At 42.4% G+C, this 15,224-nt stretch overlaps 1 protein-coding gene across 3 annotated transcripts in view; it reads right to left on the minus strand.

Annotated features, from left to right (window-relative positions):
• The window catches only part of RNPC3 (RNA binding region (RNP1, RRM) containing 3), a 343,990-nt gene that overhangs the window by 174,521 nt on the left and 154,245 nt on the right, over positions 1-15,224 (minus strand). For all 3 annotated transcript variants that reach the window (XM_085602252.1, XM_085602255.1, XM_085602253.1), the window contains exon 7: positions 8,358-8,449. In XM_085602252.1, coding sequence (XP_085458378.1) covers positions 8,358-8,449 — 92 coding nt within the window. The remainder of the gene's footprint in view (positions 1-8,357; positions 8,450-15,224) is intronic.

The following is a 15,224-nucleotide window of genomic DNA, read 5'->3' on the forward strand; positions in this document are numbered from 1 at the left end:
ACAACAAACTTGGCATATAAATAGAACTTTTGTCAGGGGAGTACCTTTGCTTGGTTTGGTGAAAATCCAGCCATTAGTTTCGTAAAATTCATGTTTAAAGAGATATTTTGACAGTTGGGCAGGGACATTTCTGATTTACCACAACCTATAGTGCTACTTGACAAGTTTGCACAAGAAATTGCATATGCTTTGCATGTTTAGCTTACGCTCAGAATTTTAAAAAATGTGTGCTGATTTATAAATAGGACACATTCAAAAAGGGGGAGTAAAAAAGTGTGAATTTCCTATTAACCATCATCTGATGAACTGTCGTGAAATTTGGCAGACATTTAACATGTTTAGTCTTCTATGGGTATGGCAAGTTTCAAGCAGAGCCATTAAGGGGAGGTAGAGTTAAAAGGTGGGAAAAAATATTCTCATGTACTAATAACTGTGGTGCTTTTAAATGAGGATCAAAGTTAAATGTGTGGGGTCCAAAAAATTCACTTATTTGCAAGTACCTTTTGAGCAGTAATATGGATCTGTACAATACAACCTAACACTCACCAACGTTGCTTACTTGTGATATGATGCACTTAATGCAAAGCCATCAAAGGGGGGTACTGACACAGGAATTTTTGCTCTCTTAACTACAGAACCCTTGAACAAAATGATAGCCGACTTGACAAGAAACTGAAATTTAATCAAGGAAGAGACCTTTCTTATTTTGATGGGTCACTGAGCTTGGAAGGGTTAAAAGTTAGAGATGTCTGGACCATTAGTCCATGGACAATCCTCAAAAACCAGGTTTGCACACTGTACACTGTAGATTTTAAAACAAAAGCTCCCATTTTACAAGGACGCTTTTAGCTCCAGTTGTCCATCTCAGGTCTATGGTACCAAATGTTGGGTTGTGAATGCCTTAAAACAGCATTGACCAATCGCTAAAAAGTATTAACCAAAAAAAAACGTAGCTAGGCTACAGACCTGGTCATACAGACAACCATTAATATGAATGTTTGAAGGCCGTGCACATCTGAGCTTGACGGCTGCTGTGGGTTATCAAATTAACACATTTTTGTCCTCCCCCACAACTGTGCACCCTGCAGACAGAATTGCAATGGAACTCAATATACTAAGTGAGAGCTAAAAACAGTACGACTATGCCAAATTTCGAACCAGTTAGTGATACAGCACCAAAGATATCAGAAACAAAAAAAGGTGGATCTCTCCCTTTCGACTTTGGCCCATTAGTTAAATCTGCCTAAACCCGGAGATTGCTGCTCTGGGCTTTCCTGTCAAAAATCATGCCTTTTATAAACCTGCACCAGTTATTAGCTAATTAGCACTTTTTGACCCACCGTGTGTAATTGTGCCCTTCTTTGATGGATTTACATGAAACTCAATACAGCAAGATTAGGCTAACCATGACAAGGGCTGGAAATGTTTGTCCTGATGTGTGAAAAGGCACCAAAGTGATTAGTATATCAACATTTGTTGAATCCTCTTCCCCTTTACCTTTCCACTCCCTTGATTTATCTGTATAAGACATACCAACAGAAAACTAAGAATACGAACTATATTTTTGTAAATTTGTGAAATGGTATCACAGTAATTAGTGAACACTTTTTCGTGCCCTGCTCTTGATAAATCAAAGGAAAAAAGAAAGCTTGAAAAATATAAAGCAAAATAAAATGATATACAATTTTTATAAATAGGTGGATAACAACTGGTAGAGCGCAAAAACGTATCCAGATCTTTGCTAGTGAGTTAAACAAATGCTTGGTGCTCTGAAGAACGTGCCACACACAAGGACATGATAACATATCTGTCTCAAGCAAATTTTATAACAAGACAATGCATATATATTCAAATTTAAATAATTCAGGCAGGTGTGTCGAAAAGGGCAACAACGTTTTGATCCCTTCAGAATTACAGGATCATCATCAGGGTGCTGGTGATTAAGAGCCTGGGAGGGAGGTAGATAAATTAAAGTAAAAGAGAAAGAAGGAATAGGTAAGGAAGTGTGTTAACGCATTAAAAGGCTAGAAGTGACCTGTGCAGTTTCTATACTTGCATCAGGATGATGCTAATACTCTGATGAAAGAAATGTACAAATAAAGGAATGGTTAGTGATTGCGAACTAAACTTGTGTACCCAAGAAATGTGGTTTGAGGAAAAGAACACACCAAAGGGCTCTGCATTGGGCTTACGGCTATTCAAATGAGGAGATGCCGTTGAATTTCCTAGACCGGATGAGGGCCCGGAGACCACTGAAAGGCGGAAGAACACAGCAACATGTAAAACAAGGGGGGACACTGGGTGATGGTGTTACTCTAAAAATTATAAATGAAGGAGGCAGTACATTCCATGAGGAGGACGGGGGTCCAAAGTGGCTCGAGATCCTAAGATTTTAAATGCTAGGCATGGGAAGGGGTAGGCTCGGGACCACTGTAAAGAGGAATGCACCGGACTAGGACACAAAACCTTGAAAGTGTATCAAAGAGCCTTTGGAATACCTCCTAAAGACAATTCACACTTTCAGGGACTTTTACTTATAGGGGCTCTTAAAATGATCTTGGCACAGTAACTGGCTTTAGCTGCCATAACTTTCTTTTGATACTCTCCAACAGTGTCTCATTCAACTGGATTCTTACTACAGGATCATAGTTATTTAGCCAAAGCCTTTCAATTTTGCTTTTAGGCCAATTTCATTGCCATTTAACTTTGCCGTATACCAGGCACAGGTAGGGCTCTTCTAGCGAGAGGAGAACTCAAAGGAGGGAAGAAGAACTTGTCAAAAGCAATTCAGCCAGGTTTTACATCTTCCTACCCCTTCCCCCAAGGAGAGTTCCTTCTCTCCCATGTTGAACTAGGAGTGATTCTGATCCTCCAAAAACCTCCCAAGAGCTTCAAAATCCAGATGAGCTTAGCAAAAGCCTTACAAGCTGAGAGGGACTCTTTGGGTTGGGCTAAAGAAAACCTAATTTTGAACAGAACAAGACAGTAGTTGATTCATACTGGAGTGTTTAGGAGAATCACAATTAATTATATCAAGGGATTCAGACATTACATCCAACAAATATCTCTCGTTATTAGTAGAACCAAAATCCATTTGCTATAAACCAAGGTCAACTAATGATTCAATCATTAGGGAGCAGAGGTATTGTTCAAATCATCTGTTCAAGCACTGAAGTCACTAAATACTAAAAATGCAGAAGGGCTGATTAGTAATTGAGTCAAAAAGTAAGCAAACAGCTGGCTAAACTTAGAGTGCAGACAAGGGCAACAGTAACAAAGGACTCCAGAAATTACAATCTTGATGAAGCACTGTAAAAAAATTCCCATTAAATCTGCTTGAGTGGAAGGATTCCGTTCAGGTTGAGAGAGCTTGACAGATTCTTTGAAAATAATGGCAAGACCTCAGTCTCTTTGCAGGAAGCAGGGTATGTGAAAAAATCTATATCCAGTGGGGCAAGCAAGTATCAAATCAGGAGAGGGGGTTGCATTTAGCAAGGATTCTGTTACAAATACAATTTGTAATCTTAGCCTAAGAATGCTAATGTGAACGTTGACGGCATCGAATGTTCACCAAGTTCGCAACTGAACAGGAGGCCATCATTATTAATAACATGTCAGAAAACAGGGGTTCCTAATGGAACAAGTGATTTGAAAATACAATTTATGTATATTCAATCATGAATCAAATGCAGTGCTTTAAATGGGCCGGTACTCACCGGTACTGAGTACCGGCACTTCTTAGATTTTTCCCTCGGAGTACCGGCACTTCTCTGCTTCAGAGGAGAGTACCGGCACTCATGAAAAAGTAGGCGCATTGGATCTGCTGGTGAGCAGGAGTGGAACGTGTCTCTGACAGCCAAGGCGCCGCTTCTGCGGCCCCGACCTGAGCCCCAGCTGAGCTATTCAGCAGGGCTCATGTGAATAATGTCCGGGTGCTCGCCATTACGCTGTGCTTGACAAAGCAGGGTCCCTTCAGGCCCTGTACTGTCAATCACATTCTCACTATCATGTGCGTTCGTGCAAGCACTGGAATCATGGCAGTCCCCTGGCAGTGGCAACCAGCCTAAGGCCAGTCTGTCCTGGTGGCAATTAAAAATGCCATGGTAGGTGACGAGAAAAGATGGCTTTCATCTACCCGAGTCTTTTGTGTGTCTACTAAGTTTGTGTGTATGCCTGTTTTTGTATGAAAAAGTGAAAGAAAGAGAGAGAATCAAGACACTCTCAGGAGGTTTTTTAAACAAAATGTGTGGCACTTTGTTTGTACATGCCTGCTCTGCGACAAAGATTCACAAATAACATAAAAGGGAGGGTTGGTGGGTGGTTGAGCGGATGAGTGAGAGGATGAGTGAGCGGATGAGTGAGCGGATGGGTGAGTGAGCAAGGGTGGATGTATAGATGGATGGATGGATGATTGAAAGCTTGCATGGGTGAAAGAAGGTGAATGATTGGATAAAGGGCGGATGGTGGGTGGATAAGTGAAAGTTTGGATGGATGAATGAAAGGTAGGGAGGATGGATGAAAGGGTGGATGATGGATGAGTGAAAGGAGGGATTGAGTGAAAGGGTGGATGGAATAAAGGAGTGAAAGGGTTAATGGATGGATGAGCGAAAGAATTGATGGATGAGGGAAAGGGTGGATAAAGAGATGGATAAGCGAAAGGATGAATGGTTAGGTTTGGAGATGGATGGATTGATAGGTTTGGATATGAACGTTGAATAGACGGAATGGTGAAAAATTGAATGATTGATGAAAGACTGAATAGACGATAGAATGTAAAGGTTAAATGGTGGACATAAGCAGGTAAATGGTAGGATGAAAGGATGAATGGATAGATTGATGGAAGAGACAAGAGATATCTTCTGGGGAGGGTCATGATGAGTTGCTCCATTTGCTTGGTGCCATAAGAGCTTTGGTGCGACGTAGGGGTATTTTCAGTTTCTTCCTACTCGTGTGCTCAAAAATATATAGTATTGTGCCAAACATCAATTAACAGTATGACATTAAGAAGATGCAACTATTGCAAAAAAAGGAAATGTTAACATATTATTGCATTTCTCTTTCATTTTCTGTAATGAGTTAACCTGCTTTGTTTATATAATCACATTTCTCATGTGTTTTGGTATATGCTGCAACTAATATAGAAGTTGTTAAGTATCATCATGGCTTGGCTTTAGCCCCGCCCCTAGCTCCACTCCCTCACTATACCTCTAGCTCATTTTAATGAGTACCTGCACTTATTTTTTCCCATTTAAAGCACTGATCAAATGGTAAAGAATACAGGAACACTTGGTAGACTTGCATTCAAGATAGCATTTGAGTTCTTTAAGGGTCAACGGTAAATGAAAACATAGGATTGAGTGACACGGCAGTGTGAACAAAAGATAGACAAGCTGTACTGGTGTACGAATATTGAACGGAACACATTTTGTAAATGTCATTGTTGTTCCGTTGACTTCTTGTATTATACACACTACTGGAAGGCTTCATGGCCATATATTATGTGATCACCAGAGCACAAAGCACTTTCTGTTTTCTGTCTCCAGAGCAAGAGACAGCATGGCTGGTGCTCGAAACTTCCAGGATGCAGATGGTCATAGACTGGCTTGCACTTGGCATGCCGCCAGCACGCTCACTAAGCATACGAACTGCAGGACCATTTATCAGAGTCCTTTCCAGCCACAAAAGAGCTCAACAACTAACTTGCCTTGTGTGGAAAATTGCAGCCTCTGTCGATTCAGCCCCAAATGGAATTACTGATAAAGAGCAAATGAAGTGGAATTATTTAAGAACATATCCAAAAGCGCAAGTAACTTCTCTACAAGCCCAAACAAAAATAAACAGTATTACAGCACTAGAAATAACATTTCTAAATTTGAAGTTTATCAGTACCAACAAGCAACTTAAGTATAAACAAAGACAAGGTCACCATTTAAGTTATCTGAGGTGATATATACCTAAATCTATTACAGCAACGGCACCAGCACCGGTATAGTTAGGATTAGGTCAGAGATAACATTGAAAAGGCATATTTTGGTTTAATACCTTTTTAGCCTTTCAACAAATGTAAACAAAACTTTCAACAAAGAAAAAGCATATCCAAATTGGGTTCCTCCTTGCAGGTTTTGGGCAGATCCAGCAAGCAGGGGCAAACCCAAAACCACCCCCTCCCCCCTTCAAAGTGACAATTCCCATTTTAACTCTCATACAATAATTTGCTCTGTGAGACACAAATAATGACAGGTGACTATAATTCATACAGGTTGCATAATAATTACCTTATGCTGCTTAAAACTCTCACTCATATAAGACAAAGGTGCTACGGGTCCTGTCCATCACCTAGTACTGTACCAATAAACCAAACATGACTAACCTAACAGGCATTGGATAACTGGATACACCTGACACATGCGGATTACAAATAGAGGACATTAATTTAACCTACAACTGCAGGTCCCAGCAAGCTGCTTACTATGACCGCTTCCTAACATCCCACAATGACAATCAGATATGGAAAGATCTCAATAAAGTACACCCAAACAAATCTCTCAACCAGGTCTCCCTCCATCCGTTGCCTGCTTAAAACCATATACTTTAATCAAACTATCTCAAATTGGACAATCCAGTACCCAACAAAGTGGTCCATGACTATAACAAATACCGTAAAGGGATCTGCAGAGTTGTTCAAATCTGCCAGCTTACTGAAAAACATGCTTCTCTCTCACACGTATTCATCCATCACACTGCTAAGCGCTGCTTCACATAACGCAATAACCACACCTTAGTGGTTATTACGCACAACACTTCCAACATAGGATCAAAACAAAGAGACACTTCCAACCACACACCCTACACAGTGTACCATGCTACACACGTAGGCAGGTGCCTCAGCACCCCACATGGGATACTATGTGCTATATAAATGTTGAAATACAATGGAAATGTTTGAGATGCGGACTGACAGACAGCAATCATTCTAAACGTATGGGACTGAGAAGGGTCCAGCCCTTGCAGGAGAAATCTAGCATTTCTGTCAGCTGGTTAGTCACTCGAGGTTTTCTTCAGATGTAGATTAGCTTTTGCAGAAAGCAACGACCTGTCTACAAATTTAGTTTTTTGTGTTTTGGGATAACACGATCACAATATTAAGCTCTCCCATACCTGCTTCTTCCTCGTACCTTTAACTGATTTCCAGTGCACATCCACACTTTTTGTCAGAAATGTACCAAAACAAATGCGGAAGAGGACTAAGTGGATGCAGTCTCCAGAAAAGAACCAATATGTTGAATCAACAACCAGTAACCAACCAGGTTTGTTTTGTACCCTGTCCACTCTCCCCAATCCCCATGTTACCTGTATTAAACATTATCGGAACAAAATAATTTTTGCTCACGATTCAAAACAACTATAGTGCCATGGCTGCATCATTAATATTTTTAAACACCAACATGATCCAGCCAAACCAACAAAATCTTTTACATTCTCGGTCACCACGGATACGCTCAAGCGAGCCCTCAATTAGGACTTACTTCAATATTTCCTTTTTAGGCTTCCCCCAGATTGATCTCTAGTTTCCAGACTTCCTCTTTTGCCCTGGTGGACTACTGACCTTTTGTGGGGCACAGACGTGGTCATAATTATTTTTAAGGACAATAGCATGGTGTGAACCTAAAATGCAACAGTAAAATGCAAAGAGGAATTTGCTTTGCTTTGTTACTGTTTCATCTTTGCTATTTTTGATTAAGGCCAGATCTTACTGAATCTGTAGCGGGGTTGACGATGATCATCATAGAGGAAGGGTGTCCCTCTTTGTCTGTCTCACTTCTAACTGGGAGCCAGCTTAGAATTGCTACCCCAGTGCTGTTTCATGTACGTTTCATTAAAGGAAATCGACTGTTTTTAACAGTAAAAGATAAAGGACAGGTGTCACTCCTGATATTGTGAATGCACAGAAACAGGTTGCTAATGAAGTCCAAAAGAAAATAAACAGCAGCTGAACGGAAATCTCTGGATGTCAGGCAATAAATCAGTGCTTTGAGTCTTTGAGCGGTCGAGTAATCATAGCTTTGCACGCCCTCCAACCACATCAGAGAACTTACAACCACATACAACACTAACACTTTAATCCAATGGATGCTTTAATTGAAATAGGAAAATAAAATATGTAGATTACTACAAAGTCCCTCAGAAAAATGATGTAGTAAGAAATTGGAAGCATAAAAATATGATGTAACCCGTATTTCAAATGACGTTGCTGTACATGTTTTAAGTATATGATGTAGTCATACGTTGTTTTTCTCCTATTAGAATAAAATGATAGAACAGTGGTGAACTGAAAAGGGAACACAATGATAAATTACCTATCTTTGTCCTCCTCGCCGCTTTCATATTCAGACTCCTCTCTGCTAGAAACTTCCATTTCATAATCCTCTTCTTCAGGCAAAGGAGGGTCCTTGGGATGCATGGGCAAAAAGCAAATAAAATCAACTGCTCAGAGCGAAAAGACTGAGAAGGAAGACACAGCACGTGGGACAATAAAAGGATGAGAAAATCAAGAGAACAAAGAGTGATTAAGGGGTGGAGGTGAAAAAGGCAAACATGTGAGTAAGGCACAGGAGAGACAGAAAAAGATACTGTAAAGGGACAAAGTGCATACTGCAAATAAGTGTGAAAGACCATAGCACAAATTAAATGTAGACCAAGGAAAAAGATGCAAGAGAAAAAGAGCCTGTCAAAGCCCACAAAGCTTGAGAGGCCAGACTAAGTGCGGGTGAAGGAAGAGAAGGATCATGGATAGCGTAGGGAAAAAATGTGGACACACAGGCACTAGAAATTCAACGAATACATTCCGCAAATAACACTAGTGAAACTTTCTCACACAAACCTCCAAAGGTAATTAAGGCCCAAAGGAACCTACAGACAAAGATGTATCTGTATCTTTGTGTGCAGACAAGGGGAGGGAGGGAAGGAAGAAGCAACACAGACAAGGGGAGGGAGGGAGGGAGGGAGGGAAGGAAGAAGCAACACAGACCAGGGGAGGGAGGGAGGGAAGGAAGAAGCAACACAGACAAGGGAAGGGCGGGAGGGAAGAAGCAACACAGGGAAGGGCGGGTGGGTAGAAGCAACACGGACAAGGGGAGGGAAGAAGAAACACGGACAAGGGGAGGGAAGAAGAAACACGGACAAGGGGAGGGAAGAAGCAACACGGACAAGGGGAGGGAAGAAGCAACACGGACAAGGGGAGGGGGGGTGGGAAGAAGCAACACGGACAAGGGGAGGGGGGGTGGGAAGAAGCAACACGGACAAGGGGAGGGGGGGTGGGAAGAAGCAACACGGACAAGGGGAGGGGGGGTGGGAAGAAGCAACACGGACAAGGGGAGGGGGGGTGGGAAGAAGCAACACGGACAAGGGGAGGGGGGGTGGGAAGAAGCAACACGGACAAGGGGAGGGGGGGTGGGAAGAAGCAACACGGACAAGGGGAGGGGGGGTGGGAAGAAGCAACACGGACAAGGGGAGGGGGGTGGGAAGAAGCAACACGGACAAGGGGAGGGGGGTGGGAAGAAGCAACACGGACAAGGGGAGGGGGGGTGGGAAGAAGCAACACGGACAAGGGGAGGGGGGGTCTGAAGAAGCAACACGGACAAGGGGAGGGGGGGTCTGAAGAAGCAACACGGACAAGGGGAGGGGGGGTGGGAAGAAGCAACACGGACAAGGGGAGGGGGGGTGGGAAGAAGCAACACGGACAAGGGGAGGGGGGGTGGGAAGAAGCAACACGGACAAGGGGAGGGGGGGTGGGAAGAAGCAACACGGACAAGGGGAGGGGGGGTGGGAAGAAGCAACACGGACAAGGGGAGGGGGGGTGGGAAGAAGCAACACGGACAAGGGGAGGGGGGGTGGGAAGAAGCAACACGGACAAGGGGAGGGGGGGTGGGAAGAAGCAACACGGACAAGGGGAGGGGGGGTGGGAAGAAGCAACACGGACAAGGGGAGGGAAGAAGCAACACGGACAAGGGGAGGGAAGAAGCAACACGGATAAGGGGAGGGAAGAAGCAACACGGACAAGGGGTGGGCGGGAGGGAAGAAGCAACACGGACAAGGGGTGGGCGGGAGGGAAGAAGCAACACGGACAAGGGGTGGGCGGGAGGGAAGAAGCAACACGGACAAGGGGTGGGCGGGAGGGAAGAAGCAACACGGACAAGGGGTGGGCGGGAGGGAAGAAGCAACACGGACAAGGGGTGGGCGGGAGGGAAGAAGCAACACGGACAAGGGGTGGGCGGGAGGGAAGAAGCAACACGGACAAGGGGAGGGCACGGACAAGGGGAGGGCGGGAGGGAAAAAGCAACACGGACAAGGGGGTTGGGAAGGGAAGAAGTAACATGCACAAGGGTGTGGGAGGGGAAGAAACAACACACACAAGGGAGTGGAAGAGCAACATGCACAATGGAGGGGAAGAGCAACATGCACAAGGGGGGGCAGGAGAGGAAGATGCAACACGCACAAGGGAAGGGTAGAAGCAACACGCACAGGGGGTTTGGAGGGGTAGAAACAACATGAACAAGGGGGTGGCAGGGGTAGAAGCAGCATGCACAAGGAGGGTGGGAGGGGTAGAAGCAGCCTGCACAAGGGGGGGTGGGAGCGGTAGAAGCAACATGCACAAGGAGGGTGGGAGGGGAAAAGAACGACAAGGGAAGAAGAAAATAGTACCTCAATCACAGCACAAGCAGTGGAAGAGCACTAATGAAGATGAAGCAATCAATATATTGTTCATACTCAGCACAGGGCTGGCATGCACTGGCCAATTAGGAGGCGCAAATAAGACTGACAATGACGACAACAAATGGCAAGCAATGGGAGGGCTCATAGTCCCTTGATGTATACAAAATCTCTCGCAAGCTTGTTTTAGGCAACACGTAAAAAAGAAATTACAGCAAATCAAATTATTATTTTTTTTTTTTAGAACCAAACCTGAATGAAGTTACGCTTTAGTAGATTTCAATAACACACCATCAAGTGGAGGAGAAACCTTTGGAGAAGTAAGAGGAGAATAGGGCTATCATCGTCCTCCAATAAATGGGTAAGCTCTTGAAGATGTGAAAGAGATTCTTCCCACAGGTTACTGTTTTAGGCGATAAGGGGATGACCGAGGAAAACAATCTCTATTGACTTTCAGTCTGTTGTGGCTCTTGAGAGCCGTAATAAGACACAAGCTCAAATCTATCAGGCTCCACTGGCGATTAGCTTCTAGCATTGCTTCTGGGTAGCTTTCCTTGGGCCTCTAAAGATGAAATAACTATTTCTAAAAGGGAAGGAAATACCTCATCAAGCCAGTAGGAAGCACCTGGAAACTTAACCTACACTGATAATTCATTTCAATTGGAGGAGGATGGCACAGTATTTAGAGAGCTGTCTCTTTCCATTTGATGAAGCACTAACAACTACATTCTTCGGCTCATTGAACAGCACATTAAATTTCCTCATCAACACAAGCCTGAAGGAGGAAACGGTCCCAGTGGCCAGACCAGAAACTTCCACAGCTCGACCTATCTAAGCAATTATGAAGACCATGTATAGGATTCTGGATGTAATTACTGGGGCCCTCACTTCCCAGGCTACAAGACTAGATACACAAACAGGAGAATACAGGTAATAACATTTATTGCGGCAAAAAACGGATAATAAGCACGGAGCAAGGAGGTACTTGAAGGTGAAAGCTTGATCTTGCCAAGCAAACAGGTTATCTATGTACTCCTCCAATTGTGAGGAAATTAGAGAAACGTGAGGAAGTCCGCATGTAATTGATCCAATTCTAATTGATTGGAAAAAGTGCCTATTATGATTAAAGAAAACCCATTCTGCAATCAACTGGGGAAAGGACGTTGGGACGAGTAGACCAAGATATCCGCTTTGGAATTAATACTGTGTTCGCTTAAAAAAAAAAATAAAAAAAAATAATCAACATATGCTGTGATTTGGCACAAATTGACTCTAGGGAACTTGAAGCTATGGATTCGACTAAAACGGCAAAGGTCACTAGGCCAAAGAAAATAACACATGAATCCATTAAACATGATCACAGCAGGTTACACAAATGACACAAAACACATGCCAATGAGGTAACATCATTTGTAAATACTAGTTACTTTAATATTGGTGCAACTAACCAAATACCAATATTACATTTGATGCCACAACAGTTAACAAGGGGCAGCCTATAAATCATCTCCAGAAGGATCCGGAGAATGATTTCATTGCCCACAACCCAAGGCTAACCTTATGTGATGAGGACTGTGCAAAGCATACCCATGTCCAAAGATTATCCACAGGTCCAAGAAATGTAATCAATTTGCCATCTGCCGCATGTCTATTAAGCAACCAGCCAAATGTTGTTAATCCTGTTGTTACTGAAATCACCTTGGAGCTATTGAGCACTCATGAATCTACCACCTTGCCAGAAACAGGCCAGCAAGTGCACCTCCAAGGAAGCGTGTCTTTGATTATTGGCCTGCTAGGTGCTCCACAATGTGTTTCATCCCAGAAGGAATCAGACAAAAAACTGGCAGTTCTCCACATATCCAGGCAGGATCAAACGTTACTGACCCAGGACCCAGAAATTTACAAGGAGGCAAGACTATGCCCCACCAGGCGCTTATAACAAGGTTCCTAGTGCCAAAGACGACCGCTGCAGCTAAAGGTGAGAACGAAAAGTATAATCCCATGAGTCATATAGTAAAAGTTCCATTAAGGGACGATTCCTATTGGTTGGATACTGTGCATGAGTCAAAGCTTGCAGATTTGCATAATAGTGCTAGAGAGAAGCATTCACTTATGAATTTGCTTGATATTGCAAAGGATAAATCCACAACAGCTCTTGCAACATGAAGAAAGTACAAATAGAACCCACACTAACAACAAGACCCTCACATAAAGGGAGTATAACCCAGAGATCCAATCTCATTGAAAGATCTAAAATTGGTCAACTTTTTGGACCTACTAAAAAAATGAGAAAAATATGGCAAGGGACATATGTTGGGCTAATGCAGAAATATGTGAGGCAATATCAAATCATGTTGTCGCTTTTAAAATTTAGGGTATTATGGTAACACAAAGTCTGGATGAACAGTACCCTGTTATCTTAGATTTAGCAAATATGATAAAAGTAAGCCTCTCTTACCCAATAGCCTACAGGTCCAGGTGTGGCCTGACAATTAATTTATTAGCCATAGAAGACATTCAAAATATAAAAACTAAAGTCCAGTATCTGATCAGAAGAGAGTCCAAATGACGAGTGGAGCATTGGAGCCTGTATTACACTGAGCAAGCACATACAGCTCGAGTTGATGGAGCCTGAGCAAGCACATACAGCTCGAGTTGATGGAGCCTTCCCATAGGCTTAAAGTCTGGCTGGTCCTGGTCAGCTGTAACTTAGGCAATTAAGTTGGAGCATAGCTGGGATTACATCCAAGATCTGCGACAAAGAACGGTTGTTTACACAATTACATCAGATTTGCTGCCTACAGAAGACATGGGCCATTGAAATGGAAGGTTATGTTGCTTACAATATCCCTGCTGTCAGATCAAGTAAAGGAAGACCAAAAGGGGTTCTATAAATCTAGATATCAACCACATTTCCTTCAACAAATCAAACCAACAGAAGAATTATTGACAATATACATAAATCTAGATATCAACAGCATTTCCTTCAACAAATCAAACCAACAGAATTATTGACAATATACATTAAAACAAAACAAGCGATCATTAAACCTTAGACATCTGAAATATCTACCTCCTGCAACTAAAAGTAGAAACTAACTCATTACTAAACGATTTGGAGCATATCATCAGTCTTGCAAGAGCTTATTTCAACCGTAACAATTTTGTCAAGTCGAAAGCTAATGCAAAAATTGATATTGGTCTGTGGCGATCTAAACATCAAATTACATGCAGGAATCTCAAATAGAGGAGGAATCCCGGAATCTTCTTCAAACTGTCTTCCCTGCTTTTTTAACCTTTAAAAACTTTCATGTGAGAAAACTATTAAATGTAATGAGCTCAAATACACTGCAGAAACTAAATGGCCGCACAACTTCGCATTCCCCAGCCAAAATGTCATTTATCTCTGAACGCAAGACAATTCTCAATGATATATTTTACTTAATGTTGAAGCCTGGAATATTGTCAAAACATGGCAATTACTTGATGTATTGAAAGCAAATACAATCCTTTAAGTGACTTTTGTATACATTGTCCAAATGACAACAAACAGCCAATCATATGGGCCCTGAACATTGGCTAGTTAGCTCTTAGACCAAATGGGAAATATTATCCTTTAATCTCGCTGTGCACAAAAAACGCAACATTTACTCCAATATAGAGAGGAATAAAAAATACCTAGAGCTCTTGGAAAAGGATAAAAACCAGGATAGAAGAATTGTGCAAGGTTTCAAGCACTTAGGGTCCATGTCAAATACCGCAGGCAAGCTTAGAGTGGTTTGATAAGGAATGTATGCATTACAATAAGTACTCCAAGGCACAATACCTTTGTGGCAAAGAACTCCTTAAAAATGCCAGGAAAAGATACAAGAACTCAATAAGGATCAAAAAGTCCCAACTAAAAAATAAGGCATGGTTAATGCTTCAAACGGCGATTAAAAGTAAAGAGACCAAACAATTCTGGGACTTAATCAGATGGGGTTGCTCAGTATGGGAGAATCTCTTCTCGTCCTTATATTGACAAAAAACTAATTGTATTATTGTGTCAGCATTTGAGGAGGAGGAACATAACTCCCTAGAAACTATGCAGCCAAATCCTAAATCTGAACAAGAAGAGTTATTATGCAAGGTAATATCTGATTAACCTCCTGCCATTAATCAAACTGAGCCTAGTAAGGAGCCTTTGGAGTTCAAAGAGGAATCAAGTCTGCCTTCAAATCATAGATCAAAAAACCCAGAAAGCCACATGCCTGCACCAAGTCCCCCTAAGTGTCATTTGAGCTAGTTTATCTATATAGCCTCCTGCATAGAGCAGCATACAATTTTCTCTGGTCTTATGGGGGAAAAAACGACATCCTGGAAATCTGCAATCATACTGCCAATACATAAAAAAGGGCCTCGTAGTGAGCCAGAAAACAGACCAATTTTAATGCTTTATGCAGTATGCAAAATCGAAGGGAAACTCCTCTTAAATCACCTCCACGACTGGGTTGAGGAAAATTAAATACTGTCAG

Source organism: Triturus cristatus, chromosome 4_2, assembly GCF_964204655.1.
Source record: "Triturus cristatus chromosome 4_2, aTriCri1.1, whole genome shotgun sequence".
In the NCBI taxonomy this organism is placed as follows: domain Eukaryota; kingdom Metazoa; phylum Chordata; class Amphibia; order Caudata; family Salamandridae; genus Triturus; species Triturus cristatus.